Source organism: Dama dama, chromosome 4 (genome assembly GCF_033118175.1).
Source record: "Dama dama isolate Ldn47 chromosome 4, ASM3311817v1, whole genome shotgun sequence".
NCBI lineage: Eukaryota > Metazoa > Chordata > Mammalia > Artiodactyla > Cervidae > Dama > Dama dama.
In genome coordinates this window covers 14,090,335-14,108,461 of record NC_083684.1, presented here as the reverse complement: position 1 = coordinate 14,108,461, position 18,127 = coordinate 14,090,335, and the positions used below count along the sequence as shown (strand labels likewise).

Here is an 18,127-nt window from a genome sequence, read left to right as displayed (position 1 = left end):
TAACATGCTGACCCGTATCGAGATCTCCGATGACGTAGATACTGGCACCTATGGGGACGGCTCCATACACGAAAGAGGAACTGGCCGGGATGCATAAATTCTGGTCATTAAGATAGATCCACCTGAAAACAGAGGGAGAGGATGAAGGAGGCCAAGAGGGTGACCCATGACATCCGGGCAGGCTGAGATGACAAAGCTTGGGGCGCCGCCAACAGGAGGAGGCACGACCCCCACACCCCTATCTTGGGGAAATGCTCATCTCCCTCTTGTCACTGAAGACTGAGTCGTGTCTGTTCCGGAAGGTGGCATGTATTGAATCACAGAGACTGCACTATCCAGTGTGCTTCTGTCCCTCAGCACAGTGCTTCTGAGAGTCACCCATGCTGTGGTTTCATCATTATCTCATTTCTTGTTATTTTAAGTAGGACTGCCCTACATGGATTGGAGAAGGAAATGGCAAACCACTCCAGTATTCTTGCCTGGAGAATCCCAGGGACGGGGGAACCTGGTGGGCGGCCATCTGTGGGGTTGCACAGAGTCGGACACGACTGAAGCGATTTAGCAGCAGCAGCAGCAGCCCTACACGGTGTAGCAGAATTTGTCAACCACTGACCTGTTCAGGTTCATTTGGGCAGCCTCTAATGTCAACCTTCCCTTGTGGTTCAGCTGGTAAAGAGTCTGCCTGCAGTGTGGGAGACCTGGGTTTGATCCCCTGGTCCATAAGATCCCCTGGAGAAGGAAATGGCAAGCCATTCCAGTATTCTTGCCTGGAAAATTCCATGGACAGAGAAGCGGGACAGGCTGCAGTTCATGGAATCGCAGAGTTGGACACGACTGTGGGGTTAACTAACTTTCCCGTGTCTGGCTATTGTGAGTGAAGCTATTTTGGACATTAGAGGGCAAAGCTCTTTTGTGGGCTTATGCTACGGAATTGCTTGTTTATACGGTTAAAGGTATATTTCCTTTGATAAGAAAATGCCCACTGTTTCCAGGGTGCTGTGTCCTTCTGCATGTCAATGTGCAACGTGTGAAAATTCCAGCTGCTGGTCATTTCTGCCTGCTCTTGGTACTGTCAGTCTTTTTTCACTTTAATGATGCTGAGCATCTCTGTGTGTACTCACCGGACACTTTGTGTATCTACTTTGGTGAAATGTCTGCTCAAAGATCTGTTCATTTTTCAAACTGGGTTTTCTGTCTTATTGAATTTTAAGATTGTTTTTTATTTTAAGGTTACAAGTCCTTTGTTGGATATGTGCATCACAGATCCTTTTCCCCAGCATGTAGAGTGTCTTTTCATTATCTTAATGGGGGCTTTTGAGAACAGCAGTTTTTTAATTTTGGTGAATTCCAGTTTATCATTTTTTTTTCCTTTTTATAGTTCATGCTTCCTATGTCCTTCTAGAAAATCTTTGCCTATTTCAAAGTTGCAAAAGTTTTTTAAATTAAAATTTCTGGAAGTTTTTCTTGTTTCAGTATTAACATTTAGGTATTATGATACATTTCAAGTTACCATTGGTATATGGTGTGCGGTATAAGAGTCAAGTCCTTTTTATCCTTATATCGAGGCATAGAGATAGCTAGTTTTCCCAGCATCATTTGCTAAAAAGACATTTCTTTCCCTGCTAAATTGCCTTGGCTCTTCTGTTGAAAATCAATTTAATAACCATGAAAAGGAGCCAGGGCTCCATGAAGAAGTGGCTGATTCCACAGCTGAGACAGAAAACACAAGATGAGCCTGGACCATCTTGTGCTGCTGTGGAGGAAGCATTTCAAAAAGGATGAGGTGTGTCAGAGGACACAGCCGACATGCAGCTCCTGACGGCCACAGCTGGAGCAACTGGAGCCACACAGGAAATGACAGTCCTGGATGGGTAACTCAGAGAATAAAATAAACATCCATGAGTCCATACTGATATAAATAAATGGCTCAATCCATTAAAAAAAAAATAGGGCAAAGGGACAGGTGTTCTTTACAGAATTCCAGCTAACAAAGGGAGAAGGAATGAGGGAAGCAGAAAAATCACCAGGAGGCAAACACCATGGTTCTAACTTCTGTGACGCCAGTCCATCGAGGTTGCTCAATTAGTGGTGACAATTTAAGGAGAAACAGTATATTTGCATATTCTCAAATTATCTCTTCCAAGATATTCATGAATTACAAAGGGAGAAGCAGTGACTTTACAGTGGGGAAACCCCACAGATGGCACTTAACCAAGTCATCAAGATCAGCATCACCAGTAATGGGACCAAGCATCTCTCCCCCTGCCACCGGGCAGAGAAGGGCCCGGAAGCCCTTCTTATGAGGGATCCCTACCCCAAACGCAGAACCTCAGCCTCATCATGGGACATCATCAGACAGACCCAGATGGAGAGACATCCTAGAAAAAACCATCCAATAACCTTCAAGGGTAAAAGATATTAGTGGATGAACTGGTGAAATTCAAATAAAGCCTGCAGTTTACTTAATAATATTGTACCAAAGTGAATACTACAGCGTGTAAGATGTTAACAGTAGGAGAAGCTGGGTGAATGGCTTAAGGGAACTCTATTTTTGCTACTTTTCTACAGGTCTAAAATTATTCCCAAATAAAAGGTTTTTGGTTTTTTTGCTTTAAAACAACACAAACTAGACTCTGCTATATAATAATGTTCACTTAAGTAAATTTGATCAATTCCCTTTCATAGCTAAAGGCATAGCCAGGTCAGAGCAGACCTCAGTTAGAGGAAATGTATGTAAGCCCTTTAGCACCACCAATGTCCAGGCCTCCACTCACTACCAGAGCACGGAAGATTATTTCACTACAAGCAGCGCTTTGTTTTTCCCAATGCACACTCTCTCCAGACTATTACAGAGTGGTACATTCCCTATTTTGAATCCCAAGAAATGTAGCAGCAGAATGTTGTCCAAGATCATGGAACTCAGAGGCCAAGCTGCTATAAAGCGAAGATCCGATTCCTCTAATATCTGAAAGCTGATTGGTATCAAGCAGTTTGTGGGACTGGGAATACACCTTGGCCCCTGCCTCTGAGCTGCCTCTAATAAATAGAAAAACGGAAAAATCTAAGAGCTCTCCCTGTAAAGTGAAAATGGGCGATCGCTGACCTCACGTCTTATGGGCACTGGACCCACGGATGCTTGCACCTGAGGCTCAGCAAGTCTGAGCACGCCCACTGCCTGCAAAACGCTAGGAGCACCTCTTTGGAGTGCCAGAAGAGATCTCAGGTCCTCAATAGTGTCCTGCTCACAAAGCCCGGACATAATTCAGAATTACTCAACAAAAGAGCCAGATAAATAAGAACCCCTTCTCGGGGGACTAAACAATTAACAGACACCAACTCTGATGACTCAGATGATGGGATTATCTACCAGGCAGGGATGTGGACACAGCTAGCACAACGATGCTCAGTAAGCAAAAAAGGAAAACAGGCTTATGATGGAAAGATAGGAGACTGCGGCAGAGAAATTTTAAAAATCTAACATGCGACCTGAGGAAGGTAGAAAAGGAAAAACAAAATAAACCCAGGGTAAGTAAAAGGAAGGAAATAAGATAGACAAGAGGAGAAACGAATGAAACAATACACAGTGGAGAAAATGAACACTGATGTGCAGGCTCTCTGAGAAGGTAAGTGCAATGCTAAGCTTTGTCAACAGAGGGCGCTGGAGGGACTGCAAGGCTTGGGGAGTAAAGGGCTTCTCCCCTGATGTTGGTGGTCTGCTCTGCGGTCTCCAGTGTGCAGGGGACCCGGAGGAGCTCACCTGTGGGGAGGTGCTCTGCTGGCCAGCAAGCAGCTTCCGGCGCACCAGCTCTGGCCCCGGCGTCCCAGGGCTCTGCCGAATCCTGGGCCACTGCACCCCCTCCCCAACAGAGGTGAATCCCAGCCCTGCAGGGTGGGGAGCAAACTTCCACGTTTGTTCCTTCCTGGGACACTTTCCCTTGGTCCTAAAGGCTGCCAATGCACTTGTTTCTTGGCTATTTCTGCTTTCATCAGAGTCTCCTCTCACAGGTTAGCAGTTAACTCCTCCTGCTAGTTAATCATTAGGTCGGTGACCACCTAACCACCTGTTTAAGTTTATGGAAAGCTGACGGCTATTTTCCAAACTGCAGCTGACTCTTCTACTTGTTCTAAATGAATTAAGTGGGGATGTGATGGGGCACCACCCTCGCACTTTCGGGTCTTTGATGGTGGCACTGAGGTCTGCACGTTCCTCAGGATGCAGTTCTCTACCTTGGCAGGGGAGGAACGTTCTGGTGACTTCCACTTAACCCTTGCTCCCATAATGGTCCCTGACCCGCAGGTCAGAGAACCATGTGGGCATATGGCCAGTGGTCAGAGATGTCTATCCAAGTATACAGTCATCAAAAGATGAAGCTGATAGGTCTTGACTTCAGAGAAGAGTTAACATGATTTATCTGTTAAAAACGAGAAGGGGAGGGCACGGGGGCTGAGCAAATGCACAGAGGCAGTAAGACACAGGATGGCTGTAAGAAGTGAGCCACACTCAAGAGAGTGGAAACAGCCAAACACTTCTCAACCTCAGATCACGGAGGGCCCTGAGGAGGAGGCTAAATACTAATGTCTTTACTTGGTAAGCAAGGGGTAACTAGGAAGAACCTCCATCTGAATGGAATGACCAAAGGCAGATTAGTCTTTCAAAAGCACAAGCAGGTGAAATGTATTAGAGAGACTGGTTAGAAGGCTAAGGACACTGCACGTATGACAGTGAACTCGCTGGAGTCGTGGCAGAGAAATAAAGGTGGCTGTGTGTGAAAACCACTACAGAGTTTAAAAAAATAAGATCTGGCAACTCATGAGATGTGAAGCGTAAGAGAGAATCAAAGATGACTTTTAAAGAAATATAGACCACTGGGAGGATGACGGTACTAGTCTAGTACAGTACCAGAAGTAGGAATGCAAATAACAGAAGTAGATACATTTGTCTTTCTGGATATGAAGTTGTTACTGTGACTCGGTATAAATAAGGGCAATTTTTTTGTTTTTTATTTTGCTTTCCTTCAAACAGTTTTGCTTTTAGTCAGAAACACAGAAAATAGTAAGATGTGGCATTTTTCCAGGAAACTTTTAACCTAAAAATAGAGAACAAAGACAGGAAAGACAAGAGATTACTTAAAAACAATAAATGGTCTTCAATCTAAGGCAGGTTGCTCATTTGGCAGCAGCTTCCAAAGTATGCAAATACCACACACTTGGGAACATCTGAGCTATAAAGAGAGAAACTACTCATAGATGTTTTCCCCCTTCTATAGGTTTCCATGGGAAAGACTAAGTTTTTAAAGCACTACTGTGTGGTAGCTGAACTGGTGGTCTCTGAGGCCAGAATGCCCGAGTTCAAATGCCAGCTCTGCCACACGCTGCCTGTGTGTTTTGGGGCACATGACTCAACCTCTCTGTGTTTTGATTTCCTCATATGCAAGACAGGAATGAAAAGAATACTTGTATTTCAGAGGGCTGTTTTGAAGATTAAATGTGTTAAATGAGGTAATATATGGCACTTAGTGTTACATGTTTATGTTTAGCTTTATCTAAACAAGAGTCCTGTATATTGACAACAGAAATCAAGCTTTCTTCATTCTATTTGTGAACAAACACTGAAGAACTTGAATATAAGCAAACTACAGATAAGTGAATTTTATTGGGAAGTACTTTAAATAGCAATGAAAAAGTAACAGTCATGTTTAACAATTACGAATGAAAGCAAGTAATACTCTTATTGAAAGTGAAAAGTGAAAGTGAAGTCGCTCAGTCGTGTCCAACTCTTTGTGACCCCATGGACTGGAGCCTACCAGGCTCCTCCATCCGTGGAATTTTCCAGGCAAGAATACTGGAGTGGGTTGCCATTTCCTTCTCCAGGGGATCTTCGCAATCCAGGGATCGAACCCATGTCTCCCACATGGCAGGCAGACACTTTACCATCTGAGCCAACTGGGAAGCCCGATATTCTTATTACTAAATACTCCGTAAATAGGAGACAACCTGAGAGAAATCTAAAGGTTCTAATGATGATGGCATATCAAGGCAGACTGAAAACTTCACAGCCAGCTTCAAGTCCTATACAATCAAAACAGGAACAGAAAATGGTAAAACCATAAGCAACCTTGATTACTCCAGCAAGTGAGATACAGCTCTCTAGCTCACATTATCCAAACAGTAATCCAGTCATTATGAGAAAGGCTTATATCAATATTTTATCAGAAACCAAATGTACTGACCCCTGCTTGTTAATGAACTTGGGCAACTTTTTTTTTTTCTGGGGGGGCAACTATTTTGAGATTCATTTGGAAAGGAAATTCATATACTACTTTGTATTGTGAACAGTCAGCCCTCATTGTAACACATATGGAAGAGAGGTGTAGAAAAGTCTTTGAAATTCTGCCCCTGTCCCAACCATAGTAGCAAGCATTCTCAAATTGCTCTCACACTTTGTCTAGTAGACTTTCATAAGATTATCTGCCCCCAGTAACTGAAGGGAAAAAAACAAACAAATAGGCTATGCAAACATCATAAAATTAAAATACATTAATAGAGAACATACATATTTCTAAAATCTTGGCAACTGTGCACTGTTTACCCTAAAATAATATGAGATTAAACATTATATTCTGGCACCCCCTTCTGGCAACACGATCAAAATGCTATTACAAGATTAACTTTAGCACAGCAACTTCCCTGTAGGATGTGAACATAATTTTCTGCAAGAAAAACGCTGTTCAGTGGTTATAATAGAACGTGTGAGAGGAGCGAAGTGAGGGGGACTGGACGGATGCTGCCCACTCCACCTCACATGTGTGGCAGCCCGTCAGATGATTTAAGAATCTCTGATACCACATTTACTGAGTGTCTGATACAGCCCAGGTGTGAGGCCAGAAGCTAGGACCCAAAGCTGAGCTGGAACCCGCCCTGAAGGAGCTTCAGCTCCCAGTCACAATCTGAAAAAGACAGGCATGGGATCACAGACTGAGGAGCCTAACTCAGACTGGGAGACACGAGAAGGCCTTCTCTCGGTGGTGATCATTAAGCTGAGTTCTGAAGAAGCCAAGTTAACTGGATAAACGTGAGAAGGGAAGTTTTAGGCAAAAGGAAAAGTACGAAAGCACGGAGCTAAGACAATGATACCATGTTTTGGAGGGAAAATGTCACCCAGTGGGACTCAAGTGAAGCCCCTGGGTGGAACAGGAGCAGAAAGAATACACACAGGTCATATCACAAAAGGCCATGAGTTAAGGAGTTTAAACTTTCTCCTAAAAGCTATCAGAATTGTCAAGGTCTGCTCTGCACTTCAGAAACATTTTTCTCTGGCTTTCCTATGAGTTACCAAGACTTCTGAAGTCACTAAATAAATATCCAGTATGCATTAGATATAAATATATGAGTTCAGTGAAATAATTTGAAAGCAAAACTAAATGAAGCTAAGACATGCCTTTGAAAGCATAAAGAGAAAGTTGCAGAAGCCACACGAAACCATTCATAAATACCTTTTAAACTCATCGTGGTAGAACTCCGACTTGCAAGTTACCATCTCGCCCCCCTGGATGTCCTCGCGACTTCTGACTCCCCCAAATACATACAGTTCCATGGCGACTCCACAGGCCACTGCTCCAAACCTGAAAGGCCACATAATGCATACATACTAAGCATTGGATTCATCAGTATATCTCAGGACTTGATTCCCTAATTCCTCTTTTGCTTGTTTTAGCTCTGCGACATTCAGTGCTTCACAAATACATGAGTTTTCCTTTTTCAGGGAGTGGATTATTCATTTAGTGTTATATGAACCAAATGGCAAGTCAAATAGAAGATCCGTTCAAAAGAAGGGAGAAGCGAAAGCCAGGCGAACGGGGCTCTGCATCCCCGTTCTCTCACCTTCTCTCTTTCAGGGGACAGATGGCGGTCCACTGCTGGGTCCGGGGGTCATAGCATTCCACAGACTCGAAGAGTTTCCCATAGGACCCTCCACCCATGGCATAGATTTTCTTTTTCATAGCTGCATAGCAGCCAATCTGGAAGGAGGAAGCAACAGTGGGGGAGGCAACATTTATCATTAAAAGTTGGCTGAGTCAACACCAGCTTGGCTGGAACCCTGGGAGATGTTTGGAAAAGGGTCTGACGGTAGGAGTCTGGTGCCTTCCCATATTACAACAGAGGCTTTCAAAAATGGGAAGAGCATGGGTAATATACATACCGTCCTCAGGGAAGGATTAGCTCCACCTAACCTACTCCACTAAGTGAGATAAGCACCCAAGCCTTGCTTTTAAAGGAGCTTTCCAGGCTCTCTTCTTTCACCACTCTTTGAAGAGTCCAAGATGCAGAGTCCACAGAGCAAGATGTCACTCAACTCCTGCCCCAGATTAAGTCAGCTGGAAGGGCACACACAGTGAGCGATCGTGTTACCAGTGAGTCGCAGCACCAAGGTGTGAAATACCCAGGGCGCTAGAAAGGCTCTGGCCTGCTGATGAAACGCCCGTCTCCACCAGGCAACAGAAATACAGGCCCTGAACAGCTAATGGGAGCCCTCTGTTTTCATTCATCTCAGAAACCAATGGCAGTTCTTTACCTCTGGATCAATGGGTTAACGTTTCCTCCCAAGCGATCACGACGATTAAGAAAGCAGGTTTGGGAGATTTGATTACGCCTAGGTTAGTGCCATCACGGAGTATTTATCAGGTGAGGGCCGCAGACACAGCAAAGCTGCCCAGAGCCCACCGCCCCCGTGAACTCTCTCACACAGCTCCCCAGCTTGGTATGTGACTGGCAATAGTGAAGGCAAGAAGCTACCAGCAAAGACAGACTTCTGTAATGTTAATGCTTTAACACTATCAATTGCATTAGAAGGCATCTGTGGGAAATGAGGAAATAGTAACTTTAAAATCCAGTGTGTGAATTAGTTATCACAAGGTACAGTTCTCACCTTTCTAACCATGGTCAAATCAGGTTGCTTTGTCCAGGTTTTAGAATAAATATCATAACATTCCATTGAAATTAGCTCTTTTTCACCATCTTCTCCTCCTAAAACATACAGCATGCCATCTATCTCCACAATTCCAAAATTATGTCTTGCCTGAAAAACAATAAAGAGTTTTGTAGACAAAAGGCCGACTATCATATTGAAAGCTGATAATCATAAATTTAATACAAATGACAGGTATTATTCCATTCCTGCAAAGAAATACAAGACTCAGAGCTGTGTCTCTCCAACAGTTCTGCTTTCCCCAGAAGCTCACTTTTCTATCACGAGAGACAGAGAACCCAAGTTCAGGAATTTCCTGGAACAAGGGAATTTCACATGAGGTGGATTCACTGGCAAAATACTTACCTTTCGCTCGTCAGCTCATGACAAGAAAACGTCAGCAGCTCATGACAAGAAAAAGAACGATTACCGCCTGGTTCCATACAATGATTCTTGTTCAGCAGTGGGCAGTAGTGGCTCCCAGCTGACATGTGAAATTGTGTAAGAGCCCCAGCAACAGGCTTGCCTGTGGCGGGGAGGGGTGGGGTACGGGCCTGCATGAAGGCTGCCTGCGGTGTGACACTCACCCACTCACAGCACTGACCACTCAGACAGAAGCCCCTGCCATCCAAAAGTCTGTGCGAACAATTTAAAAAGGCCTAGTGCTAAGATCATGGCATCCGGTCCCATTACTTCATGGGAAATAGCTGGGGAGACAGTGGAAACAGTGTCAGACTTTATTTTTTGGGGCTCCAAAATCACTGCAGATGGTGATTGCAGCCATGAAATTAGAAGATGCTTATTCCTTGGAAGGCAAGTTATGACCAACCTGGATAGCAGGTTAAAAAGCAGAGACATTACTTTGTCAACAAAGGTCCGTCTGGTCAAGGCTATGGTTTTTCCAGTGGTCATGTATGGATGTGAGAGTTGGACTGTGAGGAAAGCTGAGCACTGAAAAATTGATGCTTTTGAACTATGGTGTTGGAGAAGACTCTTGAGAGTCCCTTGGACTGCAAGAAGATCCAACCAGTCCATCCTAAAGGAGATCAGTCCTGGGTATTCATTGGAAGGACTGACGCTGAAGCTGAAACTCCAATACTTTGGCCACCTCATGGGAAGAGTTGACTCATTGGAAAAGACCCTGATGCTGGGAGGGATTGGGGGCAGGAGGAGAAGGGGACGACAGAGGATGAGATGGCTGGATGGCATCACCGACTCGATGGGCATGAGTTTGAGTAGACTCCGGGAGTTGGTGACGGACAGGGAGGCCTGGCATGCTGTGATTCATGGGGTCGCAAAGAGTTGGACATGACTGAGCGACTGAACTGAATGTGTGAGGAGGGCCGATGTGGTATGAAGAGACAGAAAGCAAGGGATTCGAAAGGGGAGCTGAGGGCCAGTGGGGAGGCCTCGCTGAGGAGGAGGCGGGCAGCGTGCTGCGCGGGTACCTGGCAAAGGGCTGAAGCAAGCGTGTTCCCAGGAGGCGGGGTGGAGGGAACGAGCACATCAGGCGGGCGCGTCTTGGCAGGGCCACTGTCTCTGTCATTACATCAAAGGCAGAAGCAAACAAAAGTGCTAACGGGGGTAAAAAGAAACACCAAACAATAAAAAGCAAGGCTTTGTTCACCTCGTTCATCGGTGGCAGTGCGGTCCATGTATTTGCATCTGGGTCGTACTTTTCTCCTGAGCTCAGGGTCTGCTTGTTTTCATCTTGGCCCCCAAATACAAACAAAAACCCTTCTGAAAAAATCAAAGGAGACACACAAGGAAGTTGAAGCGTAAGTTTTCAATACCCATTCCCAGGCAAATGCAAATACTGTGAAGGCAGAGACAGTATGTGGAGACACCTTCTTTGATGACAAGCGATTCGAGATCTTTGTCACACTTCACTCAATCCTTGATGACACAGTTAATCTGTCAGTCACTCCAACCATTTCACTTCACTCAGAATCTCTGAGCAGATTCCCACTTCCCTGTGGCTTAAAAGGAAAACCGACACCAGCCCACCCAGTCATCAAGTGACTCTAAGTTACCTCAGTTTGTCTGTTCTGTTCCCCAGCCCGTATTTTAAAATAAAATAGGTTTCTTAGAGGAGAAACAGCCAAAGAGACACTATGCTAAAACGGAAGGGAAATGTAGGCTGGAGAGGTTACCATGCATGGAAACCATTTTGCTCTGAGGGCATTAGCAATGTGGGGAAAATGCAAGCTTTCTCTTAATGGCTGTGAGGGCATGAAGAAGATAGACATCTAAATCCCAGGCCCACAGAGAGTGTGGTTTCTGGCAGGAAAGCCTCTCCGAAGTTCTAACCCTCAGGACGCAGGCCAACCAGAATGAGAAGCCAAGTTTAAATCTCCTTGCTTATCTAAGAAATCTCAAAATTTGAATTTGATTTACAGTAATTACAAATTAGTGTTTTTAGGCAACTGGCAGAAACAAATGCAAAACTTCTATGGAAGACAGTACCTTTATCTAAGTTTTAGAATCTAACATTCTAAGATTTTAAATCATTAAACTTTTCCTACAAATAATTTTTAATAAAATGATCAGCACCCAGCCAAAGATACTCAGGTAAACAAAGGAACTAGACTCTACGAAGATGAAGCAGTAGAAACAGACAATAGGAAGTAATCTAGAAAAAGACTGCAAATTTCAAATGTTAGAGTAATGAGAGATGACAAAACAAAAATGCTCACTATGTTATTTAAAGATAACTCTATATGAAGGGATGGTAGAAGTGACATGGCAGATTTGAAAAAAAGAAAATTCTAGAGGGAAAAAAAAGATTAAATAGATTGAATAAAACATTCAATGGATGGATTTAATGGCAGATTCATCACAAAGAAAAGAAAACAAAAAGAAGGCAGGAGGCAGGGGATGGAGTAAAAAGGTCTAGCCATGTGTAATCTGACTTCCAAAAGCAGAGGGACAGAGGAGAATGAGCAAGGACAAGATTTGAAGACATAATAAATAAACATTTTCCAGATTTGATGAAAGGCCAACCTTCAGAGTCAAGATGCCCAACAATCCCCAAATATGGTAAAATTTCAAATAAAATGTTCACCGAATACTGAAATGACAGAGGAAAAAAAGACCAAAACAAACAAACAAAAAAAACACCTTAAATATAGTCCAGAGAAAAGACAGAGTTTCATATCTGACAACTGACTTAACAACTAGGAATAACAGAGGTCAGCAGAAAAATATCTTCAGTGTGCTGAACAATCATAGAGACCAACCTAAAATTCTATACCCAGCAAACATATCCTTTAAGGATGAAGGCAAAATAATGACATCTTTAGACAGATCTTAGAGTTTGCCATCATTAGACCCATGTTAAAGGAAATTTAGAAGGATGAACTTCAGAGAGAAGGAAAATGATCCCGGATGGAAAGTTTGAGGGGTAAGAGGGAAAAAACAAAGAAGTTGGTAAATATGTGGATAAATCTAAATGAATACTATCTATAGGTATGTATATAACATAGATTAACAGAACACATATACATGTAAACATTTACTTGCAAATAACCATGTATTTTAATACTGTGAGACTGTGGAATAGGAAAAATAGCATATAAATGTACTGATTAACTCTAGACTTTTTTTTAACAATACAGGCTGAGGATGCTAATGTAACTTTCAAAGGGACAGAGACATAGAATATAACTTCTAATCTGGTAGAGAGGGAAAAAACTGAATGACAAAAAAAGCCAATCAAGTTTTTTTTGAAAGAAGGCAGGAAAAGAAGAAACGTGGAACAGGCTGGACACACAGGAACTACTCAGTCATTTCACAACTTTGGTCAACATGACTGGAGACCGTTCCTCTCCTCACTGTTTCAAGTTTCTGAAACAACCACCCCTCTAGGAAACCTGAAAGCTAGTGATACAGGAACCTTTGTGGCAGCTGTGCATGTGCGAAAATTATGCACAACTATACACATTATGGGAGGAAAATTTAAGGAAGGTTAAGTCTGAGAAAAAGAACAGAGAAATCAGATCCACGTTCTGTTGCCTACACCACTCCATTTGGCTGACTAATAACGAAAACATCAATAATTGTGGAACCTACGATTTCATTTCTATTCCACAGCTTTAGCCATATCTATAATATAGTACAGTGTGGAAGAGCTTAAAAATGTTAATGTAATGTTAGTGGGCAAACAGAGACTATGAAAGAAGAGTTTCAGGAAGACAGCTGACAATAGTTAGAACGAAATGAAATGGCACCTGTGGGATGAAGTCAGCAAGGTAGTGAGAATTTCCAATAATGTTCCAAACTTGCAAAGGTTAATTAAAACATAGTTTCTATAGTAAAGTAACTTTAAGCCAGAACTAATTTAGGTAATATTTTCTCAAGTCTCCTATGAAATGCCTGCTCTTACATGACACTTTTACTTTGGATGTGTGTTACATGCTGTGACTCTAGAGTGCCGGACTCTCCAAGATGGGGCACTAGCACGGCTCAAGGAAATCTGCGTCTCAGATGTGATCATCCGGCCAGTGGGTGCTAAGAGTCACTCGGTCCTGCTCTTCTAGCAATTAACTCATCCAATAAAAATGCTCCGCTACTGATGTCTTAAAAACAGCTACGTATTTAAGACTTGGGAACAGTAAGGACTGGTCAGAAGACACTCTTCTTAACACAATCTTGACAGCTAGAGCCACGCTAAACATGTCCCCATAGAGGGGCAATATCTTTAAAAGGTTCTGAGTCATCCTGCACAACACTGAAATTGCATCTCACTTGATCTTGTGTTTAAGTGAAGCAGATGAGGGCACAGTACCTGCTGACAGGACCCCGTGGTTGATTCTCGGCATGCTCAGAGGGGCCAGTTCGATCCACAGCTGCCGGTTGGGGTCGTAAAGGGGGCACATACATCGCATCGCTGCCGTTGGCTTCCGCGAACTAAGAGGAGGCAGACGATCAGTTAGCAGTTAATATATTTATATTCTGCTTGGAATAACCACGACGAGTATTACTGCTCTCAAGAATGTTTCAAACATTTAACAACAACAAAAATCGATTGCTATTTAGGCTTCAGATACTGAGAACTGTTCTGAGTTCTTGTGCACACGGCAATCTCTCTTCCCTTACTTAGACCACGGCTCATGGCCACACTTACACTCTCTCCTCTCCACCCACGGTCACGATGCACTCCGAGTAGCCGCGGGGCTTGAAGCTGGCCAGCATGGCCTCCCCCTGCTGCGGCTGGCTGAGGGGGATGTTGCTGCATTCCTTGACGATCTCGCGGACCAAGGGCTCGTTGAGCATCTGCTCCCGTAAGTAGCTCGAGTCCAACCCTGAAACCCACAGCGCTGACATGACATCCTTCATGTGGACCTGCAGAGCAGGGCGGAAAGCATGGGGAGGAGAAAGGGAGAGTATGCATTTAGAAGGCACATTTTTTGACTCATAGAAAACTACAGTTGTTGACAGGTGAGATGATCAACAGGCAAGGAGTATGGGCCAGTGCTGCTTGAATGTGTGAGGCGGCCCCTTTCCTTTCTACTCCCTCTGGCCTTGATAAACAAGAGTTTAACTTAAAACATCATCACTTCAGATTCGTATCTGCTGGGTCACCGCAAAGTCTCAAGAAGCTTCCACCACACCCTACAGGGTTCCCACCGCAACAGGAAAACCTACAAGAACTCTGCCACGATTTGCTTTACCTCACTAACTTGGGTGTGCTATGAGTGTATCCCATTTATACAAATAATAGTTACCGGAAGAGCTTGATACAATATGTCAACTAGATAATGAAAATGTACCAACATTAAAATTGTAAGAAAAATCTGAAAAAGCCCAAGTTCCAAAAACAAAAATCGTGACAACTATGTCATCATTTCTTTGGGAATAACTACTAAAAATGACCTAACATGTATAATATGAATTGTATGCCTTTCATGCTCAATCATTAAATTTGAACCAAATGACGATAGCACTCTACATATGTAAGGTGACCAGTTTTTCTGGGCTTTGGAATCATCATTTTAAGGTACACTCTTCTACACCCTGAGCAATGAAGGCCCGCAGTCCTTACAGCGTCAAGCTGGCATTAACCAAAGGATGAAGAACCGCCTTTTCTTTCCCAGCAGCCACGCCACCTTTGACATCCTCATGGCTTTAAGGCAAGAAGAGGGTCAGAGAGAAGCTAGTTCAGTGGTGTTGGCAAGTTGGAAACTCTTCTTTCCTCTTCCGTAAGCTACCCACCCACCCACGTGGAAAACAGAACACTGACTGTAGCAACTGAGCGGAGACTAAGAATGCGGTTTCCACGTGGACACAGCTTATGGACCTACAGAATTTAAAAATACAAGCTAATCATCAACACGTAAATCAAGGGTTGCTAAGAACAGTTAACAATGCAATTATGCATTCTGAAAGACTCTCCGAAATGTTATATATTTATTTTGGAGCTAGCCTCTAGAACATACATATGAGATTCAAAGCCCTGTGATGTAAAGGCTAAGGCACCCTCCCTGAATGTGTTAACGGTCTCAAACCTGATATCCTCTAACACATTTCCCATTGAAAACAACATGCGAGGGATGTCAAGTCACTTTTAAGTGTTAATATTTTCATTGCTATATGATGAGTTACACTCACTCTGGTAGACGGATCAGAAAAAAACCAACCGCTTTAGAGAGCCTATGGGAAGATGTTTTACAGGTCATGGTTTAGATCACAACTCTGCAAACTTGTCAAGTTGGAGGAGAAAGATAAAACATGTAACACTGGGGTGAAGAATACACAAACAGAACGAGCAGGTGGAACGTCCGAGTCAGAGCATGCCGAGGCACCTTTCTTAACTCTGTGTCGTGTGCGATCCAGCGGATGACGGCCTCGAACACGTATCTCTCGTTGCCGACGTTCAGCTTCTCGAGGGAGATCACCTCCTTGAGCTTCTGGGGGCTCAGCTCGAGGAACTCCTCGGAGCCGCTGACGTCCCGGAAGTGGGTCTCCAGGTACTCGGTGGCCAGGTAGTGCACGTGGTGCAGGCAGTAGTGCAGCGCGAAGTCCCGGATGCCGATGCAGTTCTCGGCGGCGATGCAGCCCTCCAGGAATGCGCAGCACAGCGCCTTGAGGTCCGTCAGCAGCAGCAGGTCGGCCGCCTGCACCACGTCCTGGATGGTGTCCTCGCTCAGCCGGATCTGCGGGGCCAGCACAGGCAGTTTACATCTGAGGGGTGCATCTAGGGCCCACACCACTAATCTAGCAGGCCAGACCACGGGAGAGCTCCACTTCTGGAGGTCAAAGACGACTGGGGATTGGCAGATTTCACATGGCTCCGCTTTGCTTTCAAGAGAGGACAGAGGGCCCCAGGGCACCTGGGGACGACACAGACCCTGCGTGGCTGGTCAGCTTCTCCCAGTCCTTGCCTCGCTTTACCCACAGGAACCACCAACAGCCCTTCTGCGTGAACTGTCCATGGTGCTCACGCTCAACTCGGAGGAAAACCTTACATGACTGAAATGCTTATCAGGAAGTGGCAAGTTCTGCAATTCTACGGTAAACAGAAAGGGATTTCAATAAATGCAAACACTTCAACTAATGAAAATCTTTCCTCCAAATAAATTAGGGTCCCTCCTTTTGCCAAATGGTATAAGAAAGATACCATGTGGCCCCGCTGAAGAGAGGGAGAGCCACGCTGCCTGAGGGGCTGCCTTCTGGACCCCAAACACCGCACTCAGTGTGAAAGATACCATCTGGCCTCAAAGCTACCTTCTGGAATAAATCCCCCCGAAGTTCCATTGTGAACATTTACTTTTCCTTAATTTTCTTCAGTTTTCTGATTGATGCGTCTCCCTCCACCCCCTTCACAGTTTTTCTATGCTACGGTGAGGCAACATAAAGACACAGGCCCCTAAAATATTGCCATGATCACAAACGGTCCAGAGTCTCCCAAGGAATGGGTGCTTATCCTCCACAAGGAAACGTGAAGGAGGGATCTCACATTGAAGTGCAGCAAGAAACATTTTACCACGATTCGAGATGCACACGTTTGGTACCACAGGTAAGTAAGGTTTCAAGTTTCAAATGCAAGCCTGAACATGGACATGCTCTAACTGGCTTCTAACCTGTCATAACTGTCGCTGAATTGATTTTACACGTTAGGTAAGAGTTGGGTCCTATGTCTGGTTTTGTGATGCTACAGAGCATCACCAGTATTTTAAGGGCTGTCCCCAAATGGATTTAAGTGCATTTATTTTAAATAATCACACACATAACCTTACTTCCACACACTCACCACCCAGTGTTTAGAGAAAAGAGAAAGTGGTAACATCATGAAATGAGATAGAAAGCTTCAAAGAGGATGACAGTCACCGAGTGTAATTCTGAACAGAACGAACGTTGAGAGAAAAGCAAGCAGTGCACTCAGAATACTTATGCAGGAGACAGAGACTTCACAGGAGAAAAGTCGGAAGAAGACTGAGGAGAAGGAAGGAGAGAGAGCAGGACACGCGCCCTTCAGAGGAGCAGAGAGAAAACGCACTCTCAAGGAACCGGGCATAAAGTGCATCAGCACCCTCCTAATTCAAACCCAGATCGCTGAGTCTTCATGCGACCCTTTAAACCACGTGAATAGCGGGGTACCGGGGGGGTCAGCGGAGGGCAAAGAAAAGGGAAGGATCCCTAGCCACTGACCACTTCCTTCCTTGGGTTTCATGAAATCCCCAGAAATGTAAGGGTACAGAGAGTAAAGGGGAGTGAGCAGGAAAGAATGAGGCGGGACAGGACCGAGGCATCGAGAAGACAATGCAGGTGCCCATCACCTGAGTCTTGAAGTCTTTACCTCTAGAGAATAACCCCCACCGCCCACAGAGGTTCCTGGGTCCATGCCATGGAGACAGACCGAGTTCCCCGAGAGTGTGGGTCCAGGGCAAGAGGGGAATGGAGGTTTAGACACCAGAAGATGGCAGTGAGGGGGGCTCCCACGTGCACACGGCTCAGACTGGACGGTGGCGCTCAGGATGGGAGAAACAGCCTGGGATCTGGGTAAATCAGCCTGCTTTTCTTTCAAGGGCAGACCCCAGAAGAAGGCACTCAGGTGCCTTCACCGTGCGGCAGGAGACGCAAGTCAAGCCCGCGGTGACGGAAGATGGAGGGGACGGGGCTGCTCGGCCACAGCGTGGATGGAGGAGACCCTCACCCTGAGCC

The 18,127-nt window shown here is 44.7% G+C and overlaps 1 protein-coding gene across 4 annotated transcripts in view; it reads right to left on the bottom strand.

Annotated features, from left to right (window-relative positions):
* Window positions 1-18,127, bottom strand: part of GAN (gigaxonin) — a 56,380-nt gene that overhangs the window by 13,221 nt on the left and 25,032 nt on the right. For 3 of the 4 annotated variants that reach the window (XM_061138113.1, XM_061138126.1, XM_061138117.1), the window contains 8 exons: window positions 15,769-16,119; window positions 14,091-14,308; window positions 13,752-13,873; window positions 10,593-10,705; window positions 8,927-9,076; window positions 7,882-8,018; window positions 7,494-7,622; window positions 13-122 (listed from right to left, as the gene is read on the bottom strand). In XM_061138113.1, coding sequence (XP_060994096.1) covers window positions 13-122; window positions 7,494-7,622; window positions 7,882-8,018; window positions 8,927-9,076; window positions 10,593-10,705; window positions 13,752-13,873; window positions 14,091-14,308; window positions 15,769-16,119 — 1,330 coding nt within the window. Of the gene's footprint in view, window positions 1-12; window positions 123-5,636; window positions 6,070-7,493; window positions 7,623-7,881; window positions 8,019-8,926; window positions 9,077-10,592; window positions 10,706-13,751; window positions 13,874-14,090; window positions 14,309-15,768; window positions 16,120-18,127 lie in introns of those variants that run through there. The other variant, XM_061138124.1, reaches the window with a different exon arrangement.